This window comes from Pinus tabuliformis, chromosome 7 (assembly GCF_031772625.1).
Source record: "Pinus tabuliformis cultivar Carrire ecotype Pingquan chromosome 7, CPIR1, whole genome shotgun sequence".
NCBI lineage: Eukaryota > Viridiplantae > Streptophyta > Pinopsida > Pinales > Pinaceae > Pinus > Pinus tabuliformis.
This window is the reverse complement of record NC_142293.1, coordinates 2,038,860,012-2,038,885,267: the sequence shown is the minus strand read 5'-3', so window position 1 is coordinate 2,038,885,267 and position 25,256 is coordinate 2,038,860,012. Positions and strand designations below refer to the sequence as shown.

At 39.4% G+C, this 25,256-nt stretch overlaps 2 protein-coding genes across 6 annotated transcripts in view; one reads left to right on the top strand and one right to left on the bottom strand.

The window, feature by feature from the left end:
* LOC149256702 (uncharacterized) overlaps positions 1 to 25,256 on the bottom strand; it is a 68,567-nt gene that overhangs the window by 36,409 nt on the left and 6,902 nt on the right. The window lies entirely within an intron of this gene.
* LOC149256703 (uncharacterized) lies at positions 14,617 to 15,667 on the top strand. Its single transcript, XM_089455435.1, has 2 exons — positions 14,617 to 14,913; positions 15,039 to 15,667. The coding sequence occupies exons 1-2, from the start codon at positions 14,617 to 14,619 to the stop codon at positions 15,231 to 15,233; spliced, it is 492 nt and encodes a 163-aa protein (XP_089311561.1). The 3' UTR covers positions 15,234 to 15,667.

The window sequence follows — 25,256 nt, the reverse complement described above, 5'->3', positions numbered from 1 at the left end:
TTATAGACACCCTCATCATTGTCTCTCTCGGAACATACGCTAGCTGGGTTCTCTCATAATATGTTCCACCAGGACTATTCTTATCTTGGATTCCCAGTTCTCAAATAATATCGGTCCTCCACGACTACTCTTATCTTAGATGCCTTACCACATCCTCAAAGAGCATCAGATGCCAGATGCTTACCCAATTCTCCATTCTTTCTTCCTAAGTGAAGACAAGAATGATGTGTCTGCCTCTCCCTCTCAACTAAGGAGGATATACCCATTCCAATGAAGGAATGCACTGATTCCTATATAAGGAATGTACCTAAGCTCTCTCTTAACCAGGGACTTGACCAAGCCTCCCCTTAACCAGGGACTTGCTTCCATCAGCGCTCTAGGTGGACATCATGGGACAACCAGCTACTTGTAGGACTCCCTCTTTCGATGTCATGAATTTCTTTTTTGTTATGGAAACTACATCTTTTGGGACTTCTTCGTAGGGCATCGGCCTTCCATCACTTTCGTTCATGAATCATGTCAGTCATGTCATCCTTTCTTTCATCAGAAAATGATTCACTAATCCATATCTGGCTTTCCTCCATACAGCGACCTTCTCCACATCATGTTTTCTTCAGGATCTTATCATCCCACCACATGAGTATCAATTGTAGATGACATCTACAACTCTTCCTTTGGTAGCCCTACATTAGCCCATCAAGATATTGTTCAAAAATCAAAAACGAACATCAACTTACCTTTGTGATGGTCTTACATCATAACATATGCTTGTTGTATCAACATTCTGCATTCATATTGACACATCTCCAAAAATATATTAAATGTCAAGGGTCATCTTCCTTTCCAGACTTCTTCGGAGTCTTCATACCTTTTCCATGGAGATGTCACAATCAATTCTTCTAGTTATCAGATGTTGATTTCCTTTTCTATGTGACAGTAGTTGCATCTTTCACGATCTCTCCTTACTTTCTTCACATATTGCTTCTCAGGAACTTCCATTCATAGTTCCTTCATTTTTATCAACCACCTCATATTCCATATGAGGACTTATTATGTTGATTTCATCTAGTCAATATGTGAACCATGCCTTTATGCATCCTTCCAAAGGAGGAGATCCCTTTCTCTTGATCATGCTCATGAGGTGGAGCATTTATCCATGCTATCTGCAACTATATGACATGACTCAATTTTATCAAATACAAGCATACATACCTCATCTCTTCCTTTTGGTCATCTAGACTTCCTTCAACAGCTTCCTTGATTGAAAGAACTTCAATCACCTTGACCTGCTTCACTTCTTTTGACATCATACCATCATTCCATGAATCCCATACAAGGTAGAATTCTCGACGAGACACATGCTTCTTCCCTTCCAATAGGTGAACCTTCCGATGAAGATTCCAATGGATGATCTTGATCATTCTCATCCAGCAAATGCTCCTTTTTTAATGATGTATGATGAGCTCTATACTAGATGACTTTCTTTTTCCGATAAGTACTACTTATGCTTCTAATGAGGTTACCAAGAGCAACATCCTTCTATAGGTGACAGTCATAGACTTCTATTTCACTATCTTTCATGCTTCTTTATGATGATGTCATGAGCTCTTGCTTTCAATCATATGCTTCTATGATGTTATCTCCTAACATGATGCATCCTATCATGCTTCTAATTATTCCTACCATGATAGTTATACTTTACAACAAAAAACTTGAAAAGAACTAGGTGAGGAAGCAATCACAGTAGAGATCTTTTACTTCCTCCTTGAATTTCTTCTTTTTAGCTTCTTCCACTTCTTCAGTGATATGGGCTTCTTCCCTTCCTCTTTTGTTGTTGTCCTTCTTGAGCTTTGGACAATCTCTCTTGTAGTGCCCATATTCATGACAACCATAGCATTGAACCTTCAACATGTTCTTCTTCTTTTTCTGAGGACCAAGCTTCCCAAACTTCCCTTTTCTTCTAGCCATGGCAGCAAATGCTTGAGCTTGCTCGCTTGATCCTACATTGATTTTTGCCTTCAACCTGGTTTCTTCGATTTTGCACAATGATCATAGTTCATTGAATGGAGTAGCTTCCTTCTTCCCATAGATACTTGATGTGAAGTTGCCCCATTCCTCCGGTAGTGCATTGAGCATTATGATAGTCATTTCCTTGTCAGGCATTATTTCTCCCAACTCTTGGAGTTGGTCTCTTATTTCTAACACCCTCATAAAGTATGAGGTTATTCCTTCTTCTTTTGATATCTCCATCTTGTAGAGCTTGAGCTTCTTCTTTTGGCGATTCGGCAATTAAACCCTTAACATGACCAACGACTTCATTTTCTATGAAGATCAAATATATCCTCTTCTTCCATGCAAGAAAGTTTGACGACCCAACCAATTTGTTCCTCTCCTTGCAATATGAAGTCACTATGACATATTCAAATATAGATATAAAAATACTTACTTGTCAAGTGAAGATACTCCTAGATGATAAAATCTTCAACTTGATGCCTTCCTATGTTTGATGATGATGTAGATAAGAAGATGACTTCTTGGTGAAGATGTCTTTCCTCAAAATCCTTGGCTCAAAGGGAGATCACATTGATTCCTTGATGATGATGACAATGCTTTTTTTTCGGCTTTTCTTCAAGACAACACTAGTTAAACTTGTTTCACAACCTCAAATTTCGGCCCTTCTTCAGAATTTTGGCTTGTTGTAGCAATTTTGCAATTTCGGCCTTTTCTGCAATAACCCTAGTTCACACGTGTGGCTAGAAGATGGACAAATTTGCCTCCTTTCTACTTCGCTTGACTTGACTTCTTTTTCTTGTTATTTCGGCTTGCAAAGGAGACCTTTCTTGGCACAGAACTTGATCCTTGATGGTGGTTGCAATTCAATACTTACTGTTGCAAAAGGATGTCTTAATACTTCGCACATGTGGAGAATATAGCCCAGAAAAAACAGACCCAAAAGTGCTTCGCTCTTCCTTCCTCGTGATAATGATTATAGAATGTGTGAGTTTCCCAAGAACGCTTCAAGTGTGGAACCCTTCTTTGGATGAGCTAGGGTTTTGAGGTCTTCTTTGATGCTCTTAATTATTCCCTTTCAATATGATGAGAGTGTTAGAAAATCATAAAGGCAGAAATACTTTCTTATACTTGATAATTACTTGTGATGTTTTTGATTTCTTATTAGGTTTCTTTATATCTTCTTTCTTTTAGTTCATCAAGCAATTACCAAAGCAATAGCACATAAATCAATGGACACCAGATATAGGCACACAGCCAGGGAAACGCCCCTTTCTAAGGGAAAACCCAGTCAGTAATTCTTCCTTCAATAGTTTTCTTGAGATATTTCAAGACTCTAGACCTTGACACAAACTTTCCTCCACACCAAGTCAGCGTTCTTCTTCCTTTGCAGATGATCCTACTTGACCTCGCAGCAATAGCAATACTTTCTTGAACCAAGCAACTTTGACCTTGCTTTGGAGACTTCAATCTTCACTGGAAAACTTCGATCTTCACTAAGAGACTTCGATCTTGGCCCAATACAACTTCCTGAGGCAACAACACCCAACAACAGCAACTTCAATCTATAGTAGCAGCAACATGCAACCACTGGCTACGGCATCAACAAGAGAACTTCGATCTTCCAAACTAGGGCACGAGAGAGAGAGATAGATGCACCAAAACTTCGATTTTCCTTCCTTCCTTCTCCTAGACCAAACTCGCACTCCTTTTTCTTCCTTCCTCTATTTCGCACTTTTTCCCAGCTTCAAGGAGATATCGAACTTGCTTGAGTTGATTGTCCTCCAAATGGAATTCGAACTGCTTCATATATAGCCTTTAGGTGAGGTCGAATAGCCTTCCTTGAGGCTGACTTGATCATCTTAAGGCCAACTTGGTGTGGAGGTAACATAATTCATATTTGACTCAATACTTAACCTTTTTACATGATTCAAAAGCCCAATAAGGGTCTCTTTAAAAGTACAATGACTCTATTGACTTAGAATAAATCCTAGAAGTCCTCAATGGGGACTTTGACCTAAAACATGATGACCCAAGCATGAAACCCATGCTTTAATAAGTCATAATAATAATAATAATAATTATGTTCTTTATTCTTTTGACAAGTACATTACATGATGATTAAATACATTAATGACCGCCGAACCTAGTTACATTTTCCAACACTCCCTGTTAACTAGGGAGGTATTCATCATAGACAAGTACGAGAAATATCTCAACTATATGAACCATGAAGAATTTTATGCACCGCAATGCCATGGACTAGATTCCTAACCAGGGCAATCTATCCATTGGTCTCTCAACAATTTGGGCACCGCAGTGCCATGGACTAGATTCCTGACTAGGGTAATCTATCCAAATGGGACTAAGATGGACTCAAGCTTTCAGCCTCTCTAGGTACCATCAGGCTTACTTGCTAACCATCAATCCAAGGATCCAGGTGTTTATCCAAAATCAAAGTTCTAAGACCAACACCGCCTTTCCAACTTCGAGACCTAGACATCAACATAAAGTGCCAGCCAAATGTCCTCCCAGGCAATGCTTCACTCACAAAGCCTCAACACTCCTTGATCCAGCATATCAAAGACAACAAATCTCTCTCGATCAAATTGATCGGTAACCATCATGCTATCAAAACCTTTGAGAGATTTACTTGTATAAACACAACCCCAATCAATAATATACTTTCACATATTCATAAATAAACACAAACCTTCGGGATTTTCCTAATGCTGCTTCTCAACACAATAGGATTATCAACCAAATCTTTGACAGAAGATACTTTCCTTTTCAACTTTACATACAGCAACATATCCTTCAAACTCCATTCTCCAATCAAAACTATGCTCTGCCTCTCAACCAAAGAGATTTTCTCTATCCACGCTCCCTCTTAATTTCAGGGAGATCAACTTCTTCTTTTCGACATCAGAGAATCTTTCGTGGCTTCCATCCATCTCATCAGAGTTAATATTATCATCATTCACATCAACTTTGCTTGCGATCATCTTCACCATCTTGAAGATTATGTACCTGCACAACTTAGATGTCAAGTACAACCAAATCTATAGAGGCATGAAGTTAGTCATATCAAAATCACGAAAGCATTTCAACTTAATATATACTAGATACCCAAACAAGAGATACATACTTTTCAACATTTTGCTAGGGACTTTGTTACAAACCCTAGACCACTTCGTCAAGGCTTATTTCATAACAACTTTCATTACATCTAGGGTTTCAACGTTTCTTTCAGAGGTATGACATACCCTACTACAACATATGGCAAACCCTAGAAACAAATCAAATATAGAACTACAAAGCAACTTTCAGAATTCATATGTTAGACTTCCTACTAGGGTTTCATACAAACTCTAGATTTCATATATAAGCTTTTAACAACCAACAACCAATCACAGCTCAATCAACAATATGACTAGCATCCCACTAGTGTTAGCTACAAACCCTAGATTTTCTTATTTCAACAATCACTATATAGATTCATAGAATCCAGATTGTCATATCACACATATTAGAGAATTTAACTATTACTAGGGTTTAGCTGTCAAACCCTAGATTTCCCAAACAGCATCATCCTAGAATATCAAACTTTGACAAGGGCTTATATTAAACCTTTAAGACTTACGACCAATAATAATTGTTGAAATATGGCAACAAGAATATTCCAATTTAATTTGTCCTTGAATTAAATTGTGAATTAAAATCGAATTTAGTCTTAACGGCTAGTTGGAAATAATTAATTAATTAATTTTAAAATAATTAGTTGGAGAAATTCAAGTTAGAAGTCTTTCTAAAGTCATGCAAGAGTTATCCCTTAAATTAAGGAGATAAGATTGAGTTATATTTGAGTTGTAATTAGTTAGCTCAGTTTACTGAGTTAAGTCCAGTTAAATTAGTTCCAAACTGTTTGAGGAACTAATAGAGAGTTAACAGTCAGTTCATGCATGCATGCACTCAACTAGTGCTACTCCAGTTAACTGAAATTTCCCTCATCAGAAACTCATGCATGTCTATTCTGAGAAAGACCCAGTTGATATTAAAGTCAAGGATAGTGTACTATTAGTTGCATGTGTTTTCTTTATAAGAAAACTCATGCATGCAGTCAAGGAATCATTCCTTGAGGATTGCGCAGTTCTGACAGTGTGTGAGATCAAAGTGTTCCACTTGGTTGAAGGTGAATCATCCCAAAGGAACAGCACAAGGAAATAGGAGCTTGGAGGGCAGAGAGGAAGGTTGGAGAGAAGCCAAGATTGCTTGTAAGCATCTATGAGGATTGTAATGAGAGCTGGCTAGCTGTGAGAGCTAAGGCTTTGTATAATTCCTATATATTTCCACCTTGTATGATAATACAGATAGTGAGGTTTTTAGCTGAGGTTTTCCCCAAAGTATTCTCATGTGTATTGTGCCATTGATTCTTCTTCTTCTGGTTATATTGTTCAGTTCGATCTTTAAGCTTCCGCAAATTGATAGTAGAAGTAGGTTATAGTATTTTGCTTTGATCTATATTGCATTATCGGGTTAACCTGCACCAGATTTTCTACACGGTATCAGAGCTGGATTTGTATAAATTTCCTACAATAATTAGGTCAACACATATATCTAGGAATTCATCATCAATCATAAGCATAACATATGTCAGGCAACATATTAGACATATACATGCCTAGACCAAGCTAGAGTTTCAACCTAAGTCCCTGACACGGGGATTCGGGATTCGACGGATATGGGGATTTGAGTGTCGAATACGGACATGTTGACCCCCTGGAACAAGACACATTCAGATACGTTATATATATATATATATAGAAATTTCCTACAATAATTAGGTCAACACATATATCTAGGAATTCATCATCAATCATAAGCATAACATATGTCAGGCAACATATTAGACATATACATGCCTAGACCAAGCTAGAGTTTCAACCTAAGTCCCTGACACGAGGATTTGGGATTCGACGGATATGGGGATTCGAGTGTCGAATACGGACATGTTGACCCCCCGGAACAGGACACATTCAGATACGTTATATATATATATATATATATATATATATATATATATATTAAAAATTAGATATTTCTTACACAAATTCTCATTCATGATAAAAATTCATTGATTCAAACATAGATCTTCATCTAGATGTAAGTTTTACAAAGTAACATTATGCATACGAAATTACAAATACAATTGTGACATAAATGATAAATGATAAATTATAAATTTATAATACATATTCAATTCATCAATCATCCAATAGGAGAAAGACAAGATAGTAAGATAAAGATAATGTAGTTTTCTCATTAAGTCATCAAAATCAAAATGTGTTACTGTTTACATAGGTAGTGCAATGCCAATGGCAAAAAGAAATAGCAAATACAAAACAACTACAACTAGAAGTCTACAAGTATACCAACCTCAAGGCAATAGGTAGCTCATGACTCATGAGTCATCAATCCTCATAGTCATCATCAAAATCAGCATCATTGTCCTCATCTTCATGATCAACACTACTCTCCTCTACTGCATCCTCCTCCTCTGTATCCAAAGTCATCTCTGCATCTGCTAGGGTGGAGGATGACCCCTCTATAGTATCAACATCATCAAATCTGACAGGCTTTACCACTTACTTGTCGCTTGAATCTCCTTGAAAATGCTCCCACACCTTTTTCTCCTTGCTCCCAAACACCCACAGCAAACCCACAACAAACTAAACAAGTGAATGTGCAAATAGAATGGGGAAACACGTCTTTATAACGTCGTGCGAGTTCTTGATTTCCGGATTCGAAGTGTCATGATCAGGACACGTTCCAGATTCGAAGTGTCCTGATCAAGACAGTTTCTGGGTTCGAAGTGTCCCGATCGGATGTGATGTATCCTGATTTTCGGAAACGAATATGCCCGAATCGTGTCTGATTCGCCGAATTCAGGACACGTAGGGCATGGGGGACGAATCTGGTTTCATAGGTTTCAACCAATGGACACATATATATTTATGGTTTGATTCCTAGTACTTTAAATACATGACAAGGGTTTTGCTTGGAGGCCCATCCAAACCTTAAATATCTAGGATTACACGACATAACAAAGCAAACCCTACAATACCACAATTTCAAAGGTTCGGGACCTCAAACAACATCATTCAACCCTAACAAGTTAGGTTTTCATGACCATGCCAAAACCCCAAACATGACATCATCAACAAAAACTTCAAATAAGATTTCCCAATAACCCTAAGCATTTTAGGGTTTCAAATCTTAACATTATCATACCCTTAGGTTAGGGTTTTCCAGAGAACTTGTCTAGGGTTCTAGAAAATCAATTAAAAATACAAGAATCATTAAGATTCAATACAACTAGACATAGCGATGTTAGTAATAGATTATCAAATGAATAAACATTTATCATAAAGAAAATCAATGTTTTGTAGTTTAAGGCATACCTTTGTTTCTTGACAAACCTTGTCTTGGGAGACCTTCTTCCATACTCCTTGAGGATATAGCAGATGTTTTCCTAATCAAGGCAATAGAGGGAGAATAGTGATTAGTATTTAATATAATCAAAACTTAAATATGCACATGAAGCCAAAAGTTGAAAGGAAATGATATACTTATCTTTGGGAGATGTTGGGGGATCCCTCCAAAGCTTGAGGGATACCTATAAACTTATAAAAACAAAAGAAAATGTCTTTTCCAAAAAACATGTTAAAACCTATAAATTCTAAACATCAAAAATACAAAATAGAATATCTAAGACTAGAAGCAATGGACTTAATAGTGTAAGTCCCTTGTATCAGATTCTTCGGGTTTGCCTTTCTTTAGGTCTTCTTCTTCAGCAACATTAGCTTGATCTCTTTCTCTCTTCTTGTTTCTTGGATTGTCGGGACAATCACTCCTATAGTGACCCTTCTTATGACATTGATAGCATTCTACTTTGGACATGTCTACCTTCCTCTTTGGTCCTTTTGATTTCTTGAAGTTCCCTTTGTGATGAGCAGTGTAGGCATTTGAAACTCCTTCAGGATTGGCAACTAATGAGATCCTTAATTCTTCTTGACTGCAAGCGGTCCATAGTTCTTCAAAAGTGGGAGCTTCCTTCCAACTGTTGAGTCCTGCAACAAATGCTCCCCAAGTAGGTGGCAATCTTAATATAGCAGTGATCACAAGTTCTTTGTCTAGAACAATTTCATCAATGGCCAAAAGATCATCTTTGATTCTTGCTATCTTCACAAAGAAGGAGGCCATTATGTCTTCTTAGTCATCTTTGTGGTCCTTAGTTCATTCTTCATGCATGCTACTTGACCAGTGTTCTCAATAGTGAATAACTTTGACAAAGCCTCATCATTTCTTGAGCATGGCTAATGTTGGTTATGAATGGGACAAGGTTGTCATTTATTCCTTCTACCATTAAGTTCATGTCCACTAATTCCAGATCTTTGAACTTCACTTTATCAACATCACTAGAGTCTTTTGTAGGCTTCTTTACTTTGCCTTTTACCAAGTCTAGTACCTTGTTCTTTTCAAGGATGAGGTTAATCATTTTCTTCCAAGACCTGTAGTTTGAGGCTCCTTCAAGTTTGTTCTCTCCATTGATTGTGTTAGACATCTTCCTTAAATATAATAGACTTCTTCCCTGAAATAATCCTTTTGAATGATTCCTTGATCAAGTGCTTGAGACTGCCTTTTGCTTCTTTCTTCACCAAAGCTTTGATTCCATGTTAGAAAACCAGAAAGGCAGAAAGATTTCCTTATACTTGACAATTACCTTTGATGTTCTTGATTTCTTATTAGGTTTCTTTATCTCTTCTTTCTTTTAGTTCATCAAGCAATTACCGAAGCAATAGCACATAAATTAATGAACACCGGATATAGGCACACAACCAGGGCAAAACCCCTCTCTAGGGGAAAATTTAGTCAGTAATTCTTCCTTCAATAGTTTTCCTGAGATATTCCAAGACTCTAGACCTTGACACAAACTTTCCTCCACGCCAAGTCAACCTTCTTCTTCCTTTGCAGATGATCCTACTTGACCTAGCAGCACTTTTTTGAACCCAGTAACTTCGACTTTGCTTTGGAGACTTTGATCTTCACTGGAAAACTTTGATCTTCACTTAGAGACTTCGATCTTGGCCCAATACAACTTCTTGAGGCAGTAGGACCCAACAACAGTGACTTCGATCTATAGCAACAGCAACATGCAACAACTGGCTACGGCATCAACAAGAGAAATTCGATCTTCCAAACTAGGGCACGAGAGAGAGAAATAGATGCACCAAAACTTTGATTTTCCTTCCTTCCTTCTCCTAGACCAAACTCGCACTCCTTTCTCTTCCCTCCACTATTTCACATTTTTTCCCAACTTCAAGGAGATATCGAACTTACTTGAGTTGATTATCCTCCAAATGGAATTCGAACTACTTCACATATAGCCTTTACGTGAGCTCGAATAGCCTTCCTTGAGGCTGACTTGATCATCTTAAGACCGACTTGGTGTGGAGGTAACATAATTCATATTTGACTCAATACTTAACCTTTTTACATGATTCAAAAGCCCAAGAAGGGTCTCTTTAAAAGTACAATGACTCTATTGACTCGGAATAAATCCTAGAAGTCCTCAATGGGGTTTTGACCTAAAACATGATGACCCAAGCATGAAACCCATGCTTTAATAAGTCATAATAATAATAGAAATTATTTTCTTTATTCTTTTGACAAGTATATTACATGATGACTCGAATACATTAATGAAGACTGAACTTAGTTACATTTTCCAACAGAGAGGGTTAGTCCTTGATGATTGATGCTCTTGATGTTTCCAAGATGATCTCTTTATACTTCGGCCCTAGAGTATCCTTCTTTGTGTTGCCCTTCCTTGATGTAGTCACCTTAGCTCTGATACCATGTTGAGAAATCTAGGGGGCAACAAGTGTAGGTGATTTCTTTTACTTTGATAACTGCTTCTGATTTATTTTTACTTTACTTTATTAACTTCTTCTTTCTTTTATTATTATTAGTGTTCTCTATCATCAAACAGCTACCAAATCATAAAGAACAATGAGACAATAGGACACAAGATATAGGCAATCAGCGAGGGCCAAAACCTCTCCAACTGAGAGGAAAACCCACCAGAATCCTTCTCTTCTTATAGAACTTCAATTGATGAATTCCAAAACCTATGACCCTTGACCAAGACCCTCCAAGACCAAGTCATCCTTCCTTCTTGATGAGCTTTCCTTCCACAGCGTCTAGCAACTTTGACCCCAACAACAATTTATGCAACTTCAACCAAGCAGCGTCAGCAACTTCGACCTAGCAGCTTCACAGCTTCGATCTTGATGCAGCTTCGACCTAGCAGCTTCACAGCTTCAATCTAAAGGCAGCTTCACAGCTTCGATGCAACTTCACAATTTCGTCTAGCCCAGAAACAGTAGAAACCCTAACGAAAGAGAGAAAGAGAGGCCCAAAAACTTCTATCTTGATCTTCTTCTTATTCTTCATCCTTTTCCAGCTTCTATCTTGAGGAGATCGAACTTGCTTGAGTGAGTGTCCAGATGAGGTCGAATTCCTTCTTATTTATAGGCTTGTGAGGGGTATGAATTGCTATCATAAGGCCAACTTGATTTTTGTGCCATGACGAGGTCATGAAGGGTCTTTTGACTCTATTTCGACTCAATAATTTTTTCTTTACAATATGCAACATGCCCAGGCCCCAAATAGGTCTTCAATACATGACAATGACTTAATTGACTTTATGACAACTCTAGAAGCACTCAATCGATGCTTGACCTAAAAATAAATTTCCCTTAAGCATGAAACCCATGCCTCAAGAACACAAATAATAAATTTATTTTTCTCTTTTCATTAAATACATAAAATCACAATTACATATGCCATTATGAAGACCGAACCTAGTTACATATTTCAATAGGGGAGTGTGTGGTACTTGGATTCGGGTGCAGGGTTGCAGGAATCGCCCCCCCCCCCGCCGGATCCAAACCCGGAACCGCGGATCGGAGCGAACCGTCCCGGAATCCACCCTGGAAGCGCGGATCGGATTTGGCGGTTGCGCGGATCCGTTAAAAAAAAACGATTCCTGCCTTTTTGGGTTGCGGCCGCCCGGAACCGCGGATCGGAGGGCGGTTCGGGCACGGGGTGGCGCCACGCTTCCGGCCCGGAACCGCACGCCACCCGCACGCCACCCAGGCGCTTCCGGAAGCAACCCCGCGGCCAGCGGATTTTTAATTTATTTTTTTTAAATTTGTTTTAACATGTGACTTAACTAGCATGAGGGGGTGGGTTAGGTTAGTTTAGGGTGAGTCTAGGGTGACTTTAGAAAAGAATAAAGCCCCCATTCTCTTTTAATTTTCTCACTTTGAGTTTATGAGAGTTGGAGAAGAGAAGAGAGGAGAGGAGAAGAGAAGAGAGGAAAGGAGAGGAGAAGAGAGGAGAGCTTGGAGGAGTGAAGAAGGAGGAGCTAGGAGAAGGAGGAGGAGCTAGGAGAAGGAGGAGGAGCTTGGAGCAAGAGCTTGGAGGACTTCATCTACAAGAGCTAAAGAGGTAAGTTCAAACCCCAAACTCCCTTGTTTTTTTGAAAAAAAAATTGTATTTTTCTCCTCCCTCTCCTACTCTTTCCCATTGTTTCTACTTGCTCCTTTATTTACAGGTTGTCCACCACCTATATCCATATTCCAAGATGGTGTTCTTTTGGCTTCTATGTATCATTCCACTCTTGGTTTTAATGATGGCAAGGGTGAGGAATAGAGGGGAAGAGGAAGGGGATGAACTTGGTCCTAATAGTAGTGACCCAATGTATGATGAGGAGGAAGGGTTTGAAGAGGAAGGGGATGAACTTGAAGAGGACACTGAAGCACAAGATGGGAAAGGTACATCAAATCCCTTGTGGAACTATGTGACCAAACTTGAAGGGGGAAAGGGTGGTGGATCTTACAAATGGATGTGCCCTCATGATTGTCATGGAGGAAAACCATATACGGGTTCATATACCCGTCTGAGGAGGCATCTTTGTGGGGTGCTAGAGAGTGATGAAAAAAAGGGTTCTGTGGGGGTAGCCATTTGCCCAAAAATTTCAAGTGAACAAAGACAAAAATACATCAAAATAGAGATGGCTGCACAACAAAAAAACAAGAAACAAAAAACTCATTCAGAATCAAGTGCAAACTCTAAATTTGGTAGTTGCCCATCTCCTCATGGTACTTCTGCAACCTCTGGAGGTAGAAAAACAATAGGGGATTTCCTTAATGTTTCTGGGAGGGATGATGTGGATGGAAAGGTAGTCCGTTTTCTTTGTGCTTGCGGTGTACCATTCAATGTGCTTCGCTCTCCCTATTGGCATGACATGGTAAAGGCCATCAATGAAGCCCCAAAAGGATACAAGGCCCCCAACTATGAGAAAGCTAGAACAGTGTTATTAGAAAGAGAAAAAGCTAAGGTTCAAAGAGCTTTGACACGTTTTACACATGAGTGGGTGGATTATGGGGTATCCATTGTATCAGATGGGTGGACAAATATTAGAAACCAACATTTGATAAATGTTCTTGGTGTTTCTTCTAAGGGTGCAGTATTTATTGCATGTCATGACTCCTCCTCCATCAGTGCAACTGCACAAAACATTGCAGATCTCCTATTGAAATCAATCAAAGATGTTGGTCCGAATAATGTGGTTCAAGTGATCACAGATAATGCAGCAAATTGTAAGGCAGCAGGAAAAATTATTGAGCGTACTCATCCACACATCTTTTGGTCTGGGTGCCTGGTTCACACATTGAACCTTTTGATGCATGATATTGTGAAACACAAAGAATGTGGGTGGATTGCTGAGGTTTACAGGAAAGGGAAGCAGCTCATTAAATTCATCACAGGGCATACAAGGGTAAACTACTTCTATGGCACTTACTCCAAGTTGCAATTGCTTAAAATTGCAAAGACAAGATTTGCTAGTTATTACCTCACCTTTAGGCGGCTAGTGAAGGTGAGACAAGCTTTAACTAATCTGGTGTGTGCTGAAACATGGGATGAAATTAACCAGTGTACAGATGGTGCTACTGCTAATGTAGTCAAGGACACTGTTCTTGACACTTACTTTTGGTCACAGGTTAAATATGTTTTGCAATTCACCAAACCAATTTATTACATGATCAAGTTTGCAGATTCAGATCGACCAGTAATTGGGGAGGTGCATGAGCAAATGGATAGCATGTTGGGGCAGATTAAAGACATTGTTGAGCCTAGAGATACCACCTTGTACAATTATATTCGTGAAGAGGTGGAAAAGCGATGGGATATGCTAAATGTTCCATTGCATGCATTAGCATATGTTTTGACACCTAGGTACTATCATCCATCATGGCTTTCAAAACCAGCACCTGGGGGGGAAGCAGGAAAAAACCACACCAAGATAAAGAGGTTCACGAAAAATATATGGCTGCATTGAGTAGATTAATCCCTGATAATGAGGAGGCTGCATTGGTACGGAGACAGGTGAGCAACTATACGCTCAACACTGGTCCATTTGGGAGCATGCATTCAATTGAAGATCGAGAGCATTTTTCTGCTCTTGAGTGGTGGAACATGCATGGAGGGCCTACTCCACTTCTACAGAGTTTGGCATTGCGGGTGGTAAACACTTCTTCTGCAGAGAGGTGTTGGAGCTCTTATTCTTTCATCCACAGTGTTAAAAGGAACAGGTTGAGTTTAGACCGGGCAGAGAGCTTGGTTTATGTTCATTACAACTTGCGATTGTTGTCCCATTACTGTGAAGATGCAAAGTCTAATAAAGACTTGTTGACTTGGGACAAGCATCCAGAGGAGCCCAATTTGGAGGATGGAGTGTTGCAACTAGAGCAATTAGAGGATGCTCTTATCCAGGTATGTCCATTGTGGTATGAATTTTCCAATTTTCCCTTATAAAGCATTTCTCTAATTCATGTTTTTAATTTTTTTGTTAACTAGTGTTTTTTTTTTTTTTGCATGAATTTTTTGAGCGATTCTAGGATGATGATGACCGTGTTGATATGCCACCACCCCCACCCCCATCTGGTCCTAGGTTCCATGGTTCAACACCAACAGCAGGGGGTTCTTCTTCATCAGTTCCAGTGCCACGACTTACACAGGGACCATTTTCTTCATTGCCACCACGTGGAGGCACGCCATCACGTTCTATTCGTGGTGGAAGGAGGAGAGATTAGTAGATATATTCACAATCTACTTCTTTTTGTCATAGTCTATAGATTACTCATTAGACTTGTAGACTTGTGAATTTGAATTTTGAACCTTTTTGGCTTGGCGGTGACCAAGTGACATATTTTGTAAACATTATTATTTGAATTTTGGACATGACAAATGTTGACAGTTGCTCACTTGCTAGATAAATCATAATATGCTCTATGTTTTATGTTTTATAATATGCTTAAATGTTTTATGTTTTATAATATGCTTAAAAATTTGATGTATGTTTGTAATAGCTAGAATATAGATGATTGTTGTACATACTAGTAACTACAATGGAATCATGGATGCCATATCTATCTTGATTTATGCAAAAATATGCATGTTTTCATGTCTTCTACAATTAATTTGGTATTTGGGATGTTTGTTTTGAGTATAAATGCAAAAAAATATATAAAAATATATATATATATATAGCAGACGCTTCCGCGGACGCTTCGCTCCCTAGATTTTTGGAAAATGACGCTTCCGCGCTTCGCGCTTCCGCTTCGCTCCCGCTTCGTGCAACATTGTTCGGGTGTCTAGTTCCACATGACTAGGTGTAGAGAGTTTTTTAGTGACCTGGAGGAGAAAGATCTCCAGATGAATATTGAGTTTGGAGATGACGGAAGGTACAACGCAACCTGGATCAGTATAGTCACCTTTCAGACTCAAGGATGTCATGTTCGTTCTGGGCCTAAAGAAAAATCTCGTCTTTGTTGTAGTTTTGGAAGACCGTGGTTATGATGTGATCTTCAGCAAAGGAAAAGCATTCCTGAGACACATAGCCACGGGACAGGTGAAGCAGATCGGGGTTCGAGTCAAGAACTTGTATGCACTTGAGGTAGAAGATGCATGCACAGCCTTGAGGAGCAAGGCAGAGACTAGAGATATGGTGGTTGAGAGGGAGCATGTTAGACCTCTCAACATGCAGCCTCAAAAGGAGCCTCAGGAAGTTGTGGAGCAGCCACAAATGGAGAGGCAGAGAGGAGGAAGTGTGGAGACATCCACTAAAGCAAAGACCTCCAGTAAGGGGACAGTTTGAGCCAAGTGGGCAGAGGGAGCACATGCAGCTATACCTCCAGGAGTGAGGTGGAGCGATGTAGATCCTTAGTCCAAGAGTTGCAGAAATTTGGGTAGGGTCCATTGAGGCATTCTCCTCATGGATCATTACCTTGCTACAGGGGCCCACAATATTCAGTAGCAAGAGGATTAGTGTCAGTTTGATACTGAGGAGTGCAGAGGAGTGTTGACAGCAGAGAGGCTCAGTAGCAAAGTCAATTCAGTTTGTTTTTTTATGCTTCTCAGTTGTAGATGTTGCAGTGGCAACAACAACAGTGAGAGGTGTTGCATGTAATACATTCCACAGGTGCAAGATATGGGTGGTTGATAATCCCTTTTTTGTTGAGAGTGTTGAAAATGCAGCAAGAAAGTCTCAATTTTGATTTTGCCTTAATCAAATTGAGGAAATTCGAAATTCCACATCAGCGGACAACTTGGAAGAGTTAATTGAGGTGACATGGCTCTCGTCACTCAATTAAGAACACTCAATTCAAGTTAATGAGTTGAAGTTCAGTTTGCTTGTGTTGATTCCTAAAAAGTAGGAGTCTAACTCAGCTAATTTAAGTTAAGGGCGTGAAAGTTCAGTTGTATATAGTGATTCTTAAATTTTAGGAGCCTAGGTTGAGTTAATTTCAGTTGTAATTATTTAAACTAATTCTAATTGTTAATAGAACTAGTTGGTGGTGAGTTAAGTAGTGGGACATCAGTCTAACTCAGAGATCATCTAGTTAACTGATCAATCAGCTTATAATTAGTTCATGCATGCAAAGAATATGAGTTGCCCAGTTGTGGTGGAGTTTCCAAGACAATTAACCAACATTTGTAAACTAGTTGAGTGTACAAGTGTTGCATGAGGTCAAGTGATCAACCCTATGCAACTGCGCAAACATTTTGGAGGAAATTCCTAATTAATAAGGCCTATTTCCTCAAGAATTTCGCAAGCAAATAGGAGCTCAAGCAGAGGCAAAATTTGACTAAGTCTGGGTCAAAGGCCTTCAGTGAGCAAAGAGATAAGTTATGCACTTGCAGGGTGTGCTCAATTGAGCAAAGCAATTGTAATACATCTCTATTCATCAAATCAATGCAAGCAGGCATTAGGGTTTTTAACAGTTTGCTTTCCCCAGAGAAAAATACTTGTTACATGTGTGTGATTTCTTATTGCATGTCTAAAAATTTTGTTCTAGATTGTGAATTACTTTCCGTATAGTAGCAAAGTAGGTTTGTGTTTTGTGATCTTGATTAAAATTTCATGAGCAGTTGCAAATCTACAGCCTAATTTCTACAATATCTTGCATTTTGCAAGTGTAGTTTTAGCTTATTTCATTTTTGCAAGTTGTTTTATATTGCTTCTTTACATGCTTTAGGATCGTGAAAATGGTTATACTTTGAAAGCAATTTTATATCTTGCAAGTGATATCATCTTATTCTAACATCTATTTGATTGACAGGATTACTTATGTTTCATTTCATTTTTGAACAAGTGTTATTTATTTTGAAGCAATATTGAAGGCACTGGTTTTACATGCTCATCTTTTATTTATGTGTTGATGGTTATTGAAGTATATTTCATTTCATATTGATATTTCTCATCATATTTGCTCATAATCTCAAGTATTTTGAATTGACCATAACATCTCCTAAAAAACTCACATCACTTTTTACTTAGCGTTCCATTTAGGGACCACCCTCGTTAGCTTGCCTAGGAGAAAGCTTAAACAAAGAGAGAGTTGGGAATAGGTGACAGCCCCATCTCTTAAATTGTCCACCAACCACACCTTGTGGGGTTAAGGGCTTTTCTCACTAACTTAGGTGTGCGTGTGAGGCAGCAGCATGACCAAAGGAGATAGATGAAATTCACCTAAAAAGCCATAAAGGACTTTGGCTAGGCCATGCTAATTTGGCCAGGGGTGAATGGTCCAGGGTCAAATCCTCTCCTGAGAAACCATAAACGACTTTGGTCGGGTCATGCTGATTTGACTAGAGGAGATTGATACATTTACCTTAGGAGACATAAAGGACTTTGGCGGAGCCATGTTGATTCGGCCAAGGGTAAATGGTCCACGATACTCACGTTGCCTACTCCAAGATGGAGTGATCTATAAGCATGTATCAACATAGCAAAGCTCATAAACTTTTCTTATGGAGGAGAAATTTCAGTTAAGGAGAAATCTATTGCAGCTAAGGAGAATCCCTCCCTCTCTAAGAGAGAATGTTCATTTTTGTTTAGCATCGAGAAGTAATCCCGCATGCCAAATAGGTCTCCAAGTCAACCTAAGAAAATTAAAATAAAAAATTATTTTTGGGGAACTAAGTCGGCCCAGCTCAAGAAAGGGTGTGTCCCTTGGGTTAATTTATCCCCATTCGACTAGTATATAAAGATTATGTGACATCTCATTTTTCTCCACCACACAAGTAAATTTCTTCTTCATCTTTCTAAAGTCTCTTGGACAGTCACACATGTGGAGAAAAGGAGGACGAGTTGATTGTTTGACTGAATTGTTTCTCTCTTTGTTTGACCGAGTTTGATCCAAGTTGACCGAACTGCAAGAGGGCCACACATGCATAGGAATTTGATTGTAGTTGGTTGTAGTTGACCGCAAGAGCCACAACGCTGAAGTTTGACTGTAGCCTGATTGTTTGAACAGCGTTGACTTCTGAGCATTTTAGCTAGTTTGACGAGCATTGACTTGCTGCTATTTTAACCAGGTTTTGACTAGTATTTGGATTTGTACTTGGCGCAGCTTTCTAGACAAATTGGAATTGTAAGCTCTGCTAAAGAATAATTTCTCCAATAGAAAATTTATTGGGTATTCTCCCAAAGTTGGGTTTCTTAGAGTAAAAATATTGTCTCTATTATGCATGGTTGTCTTTCTATGATCTTCATTGTTTTCGTTGTATTTATTGTTGATGTTTTCATTGTATAATTGCTCAATGATATCAGTGGCATGAGATAAATTAATTGAAGATCATTAGGTAGTAATTATCAGATCAAAAAATTGATTTCTACTGCTCACCTTGTAAAAAATTCAACACTAGAAAACTCATAAACAACAAAAAACTATTGTGCGACTTGCATGAGACATGTATGGTCTATCTGTTAGTTTTTGTAGCATCATATGTGTTCTAGTCACGAAACTTGGTGGAGAGGCTAGAATACATGAGATTTCCATAACCCGGAAATCGTTTCTGGAGATTCCAGAGATGACTTAATTAGATTATTAACCTATTTTTTAATGTTTCCTAAGTCTAAACTTAGGATAATTGGTTAATTAATCATAATTTTTAAGTCAAAGTGAGAATTGTCTAGAAACTCACACAGATCGTTAGAAGATTAAACTGGGCTCTTCATTAAGATCTAATCTTGGTCGTTGGTGCTCCAATAGAGGATTATATGAAGAAGTCAATGGGTAGATGGAGAACACACCAGTGCAACTACTCAGTGATCTAGACAGTTCGATTTTCCAGTGTAGGTGATTCAGCATGAAAAATCGAGTCAAAGGTCGAGTTGCAGGTGGCAAAGGAGTAGAAGAGTAGCAGATTTTCGATGGAGTCTCCAGCTTCAGGAAGAGCCAGAAGAGAAGGCCGAAAATATTCCTCAAGAGGCAGTGTAGAGACAGCCCAGTGCCCTAAGATAAGCAATTTGATTCATCCAGAAGGAGGGTTGATTTAGCATCCAAAGGCTGGGAATATTTCCAGGAGACCAGAAGAATCACTTCCAGCAGCAACATCAGGCTAGACGTCACATCGGAGGAAATTTATGGGCAGTACGAGTGGGACCTGCACAGAAGCAGCGCAGAAGGCTGACGTAGAGGGTTCCAAATCCAATTCTGAGGCTCAGTTTGTTGTGGTATTGCTTGAGGAGGACGGTAAATTCCCTCAGATATTTTTGTCAGTATTTTTTCTCAGATAGAAATGTGAGTTTGGCATCATTTTATTGTACTCAAAATTTATGTTGTTGCATAAATAATAAAACCCTCAACTGCTGCATCGATTTTCCCACATTGGGTTTCTTTGGAGACAATTGTCCAAAAATAACGGTGTCACAATTCTTGTGTGTGTTAGAATTTCTCAATTTCCAATATTTTATTTTCCGCGGTATTTTTTATGGTGAAAATTGCAGTTGTGATTTTATTCATTGTTTGTCGTAGCAAATAAACTACATAATTAAATTTACAGTTAGGTGAATAATTTCTAGTTGTTGCAATAGATGAAATTTTCACATGGTATCAGAGCGTGAGTGATCAGCGGGGAAGCTTAGAAGAAGGGAATTTCGTTGTTTAGTGGGAGCAGTAGGCCGAAATTCTCAGAGAATGCGTAGAACCTAGACAGGCAGATTGAATTGTTGAGAAGAATTTGATTTTCAGTTGCAGGTGGCAGAAAATTTAAATTTCCTAGAATAGTGATTCGAGCAATCAAAGGGAGCAGCAACAGCTCAGATTTTCACTGAGCAGATTTCTAGTTGGACACAGAGGATTTTGCAGCAGTTTTCGATTGCAGAATCAACGTCGGGTGGAAGAAGAATAGCACACAGAATTGTTCTTTCTATGACCATGGACAGAATTGACATTCAAGGGGCCTCAGATTTGTCTTCCAGGTTGGAGGACGAATTTGCTTGCTTGTCAGGATCAACTTCACAAGGTGTCTAGTATATAGACAGTGGAGCGTCAGCGCTCATGAAAGGGGTTAGAGAATATTTCTCTAGCTACAAGGAGGAGCAGATGGAATTCTAGATTACAATGGGGAACAGAACGAAGTGTACACCAATAGGGAGAGGTATCATTGATTTTCAGAGGGAGTTAGGAGCAAGCACCAACACTACAGATGTATTGCATGTGTCAGGGTTGGGTATGAACCTAATTTCAATATCCCAGTTATAGGATAAGGGATATGATATCCATTTCGTAGGGAAGAAAGTGTTTGTCAAACACTCAAGCTGGAAGAAGGTAAGACAGATTGGATTTCGAAGCAACAGATTATACAGGTTGCAGCTCGACTCTCTAATGGCACTAATAGGTAGTGATAGTAGTAGTGGGAAGGAACTAAAGGAGTTATGGCATAGGAGAATGGGACACCTACACCATGGAGCACTCAAGATGCTCAGGGAAACAGTAACAGGGGTTCCAAAACTTGGGACTGAACATGATGATGTGTGCAGAGGATGCGTACTTGCGAAGTATGCTAAGGCAGCTTCCCTAAGAAGTGAGAGCAGAGCAAATGGCGTGTTAGGACTTATACATTCAGATATTTGTGGCCCGATGTCCACTAGACCTCTTAGTGGTGCCAAATACTTCATCACCTTTATTGATGACCATTCCAGGAAAACCAGGATCTACCTTTTGAAGACCAAGGATAAGGTCTTCGATCATTTCAAGGAGTTTAAGGCTCTCTTGGAGAATACGACAGGAAAGAAGATCCAGGTGCTTCGCTCAGATAATGGTGGAGAGTACATTGATAAAGACTTCACATATTTTTGTGCGAAGGAAGGCATCAGAAGGGAGTGGATAACTCCATATAATCCACAGCGGAATGGCGTAGCGAAGCGGAAAAACATAACCATAGTTGGGGCTGCAAAAGCAATGTTATATGACCAGGGTTTGCCCAGGTTTCTATGGGCAGAGGCATGTAACATGGCAGTGTATATCCAAAACAAGACTCCTCATAAAGCGTTGGGGAAGAAAATGCCAGAAGGGGTCTTCAAAGGGAAGAAACCCAAGGTTAGTCACTTCAAATCTTTGGCAGCATTACTTATTGCCACGTGCTAGATGAGAAGTGCACCAAACTGGATCAGACTGCAGAGAAGGGGTTTCTCGTTGGGTATAGCAAGACCTCCAAGGCATACATGATCTACATTCCTAACAGTAGGAATATTATAGTGAGAGAGGACGTAAATTTCATGGAAGATCGAGCTTTCAAGAGATCTCATGAGATGCCTGCAGGTGATTAGAATCAGCCAGTTGAAGCTCCAATGGTCCAGCAGTAAGGGCAGTCAGTGGGTCCAATAGTGGGGCAGTCACAAGGATCCAGTACAATAACCAGTACTAGCATTTCCTCAGGAGTCGGGAATCCAACAAGATCTCAGGACACGGAGTAGCAGAGGCAGGATGATGAGGAGTTGGTTGAACCTCCCACTACTAGTGGTCGAGCCAACAGAGAGGTTCGTCAAACATTGAGAGATGAAAAGGATTTTATTGGCATGCCTAGGATGAACAAGAGAGAGTGCAGATAGCCTGACAGATATCAAGCATTGGTAGCTCAGGTTGCAGAACCTTCCAGCTTTCAGGAAGCCGTACAACATCAGGTGTGGGTAGATGCCATGGTAGAAGAATACAGCTTTATCATGACAAACGTTGTTTGGGAGGTAGTGTCGAGACCTGAGGACAGTCAGTTGTAGGTTCTCGATGGATCTACAAGATCAAGTATGTTGCAAACAGCAACGTGGAGAAGTACAAGGCTAGGTTCGTGGAAAAGGGGTATGCACAGAAAGAAGGGATAAATTATGAGGAGACCTTCGCCCCAGTTGCTAGATATACTTCTATTCGGTTAGTTATATCCCTAACAGCTCATATGGGATGGTAGATTCACCAGATGGACGTCAAAACAACATTCTTGAACAGGGTGATAGAGGAAGAGGTGTACATAGAATATCCAGAGGGCTTCAAGACTCATGAGAGGCACACTCGTGTGTGCAGACTGAAGAACGCTCTATACAAGCTCAAGCAGGCTCCTTGGGCATGGTATGGTCAAATTGACAACTACTTGCAACAGATGGGATTTGTCAAGAGTGACGCAGATCCCAGCCTTTACTATTTGATGGTAGAAGATAAGCCACTCATCCTAGTATTGTATGTGGATGATCTCTTCTTGACAGGATCATCAAGGCTCATAGAGGACTGCAAGAGGAACCTGGCAGCAGAGTTTGATATGAAGAATTTAGGGTCGATGCACTATTTCCTAGGATTGGAAGTGTGGCACCAGGACAAGGAGATCTTCCTTGGGCAAGGAAGATACGCTACAGATATTCTAAAGAGGTTCAGAACGCAAGATTGTAGACCCATGTCTATGCCCATGATCACCAACTGGAAGAAAATAGATGCATCAGATGACAAGGATGTTGACCCCACCTTGTATAGACAACTTATCGGTTCTCTCATGTATCTGGTCAACACTAGGCCAGATATCTACTTTGTAGTCAATACCCTCAGTCAGTTTATGGTAGAACCGAAGAGGGTACATTGGGTAGCAGCGAGACATATTTTGAGGTATGTGCACGGCACAATCGAGTATGGGTTGAGATATACCCGAGGAGATGACATCAGTCTATGTGTGGATGCAGATTGGGCAGGTAGTTCAGTGGTCAAGGAAAGTACCTTTGGGTACTACTTCAATGTTGGATCAAGAAAGGTTTCTTGGTGTAGCAAGAAGCAGAAGTCAGTAGCACTGAGCTCTGCAGAAGCAGAGTATATGGCAGCAAGCACAACTACGTGTGAAGTTATATGGCTTTGAAAGCTGCTAGTAATCTTGTTCAGGGAAAGGATGGAGGCGACAAGTGTCTACTATGATAATTAGAGTTGCATCAAGCTCTCTGTAGAAATTTCTGTTTTCCCACCCTAGTTTTCAGTTTCACCTTATTTCTCCCATGTACTTAAATGCCCTTTCCCATAACCATACATTTAACAAGCTGAAAAAATAAATATTGCTGAAAACACAAATTCTGGAAATTTTACAGAATGCTGGAAATTGCAGAAATAAAAATCAGCAGTAATAAACAGCCATTAAAACACATTTAAACACTAAGATTTTTGGTCAACTTGACCCTGGAAAAACCCCCTACAACTCTTGGGGAAAACCAGTTTGAGAGCTCTTCTTTATTCCTGAAAATTGTCTTTTTCACAGTGAGAAATATTAAGCAAAAAATCAGCAAACAAATTTACAACTTATCTCTTTTCCCATGCCTCACAGCAAATTGGAAATTACAGCAAACAGGACAGCAATAAATGATGTACAGCCTCCTCGATTTTCGTGCCCACTTTCAGCATTAAATGATGTTGTACATCCAGCATTAAATGCATTGTACGAACTGCAATAAATGTGTTGTACTACCTACAATAAATGCATTGTACAGCCCTCGTTTCGCGTGCAGAAAAATCAGCAAATTGCTCCTCGATTTTTGTGCAAACCACTCTTCAAAAATCGTGCCAAAATCTGTCTTTCACTGTGTGCTGAACCAGCTGTACAAATCTGCTCAACTGTTGCCTTGGAATGTGTGCCAAGTTGTTGTCTCCTTCTCCTCCCTACTCAGAAATCTCTCTTGCTCTCTTGCTCTCCTTCTCCCAATCTGCTCATGAAAGAATGAATGACCTTTTCCTCCTTTTCCTCCTTTAATCTAACCCCAAGTGACTTTTGGGTGATCCCTAAATCCAATGGCTGAAATAGATTTAGATCAATGGCTGAGATTAAATGCTCATTTAAATCTCACTTTCTATTTTTTAGTTCACGCCACTTTAATAAAGACCCACTTAGTCATTTATTTCGAAAGTCACTTTTCCTTTCTAATTTTTCATTGACTTTATAAAAGTCACTTTAAAATTAGACTTAGTAACTTTATCACTTAAAGTCACTTTTAAATTAGATTTAACTTTATAAAAATTATAAAGTTACTTTAGGAGAAAAATTAAATTCTTTTGGACACTTTTCCCTAGGCCAAAGATCAAAGCCTAAGGGAACCACCTGTCCTCCGGTACCAAATTTCAACATCTGAGAATCCAGTGTTTCATGACAGGTCGAAACACATAGATATCAGGTGTCATTTCATCAGAGATTGTGTGCAGTGTGGAGCAGTCCAAGTACCGTATGTTCCCACAAAAGAGCAGGTTGCAGATATACTCACGAAATCTCTAAGGAGAATTAAGTTCATCTATTTTAGAGCACAGATGGGTATGGTG

Bases quoted from the DNA above. Each gene is read 5' to 3' on its own strand.
- LOC149256703 (XM_089455435.1), top strand. From the start codon at position 14,617: ATGCATGGAGGGCCTACTCCACTTCTACAGAGTTTGGCATTGCGGGTG. The intron at 14,914-15,038 runs GTATGTCCATTG...GAGCGATTCTAG, and splicing joins TAGAGGATGCTCTTATCCAG to GATGATGATGACCGTGTTGA.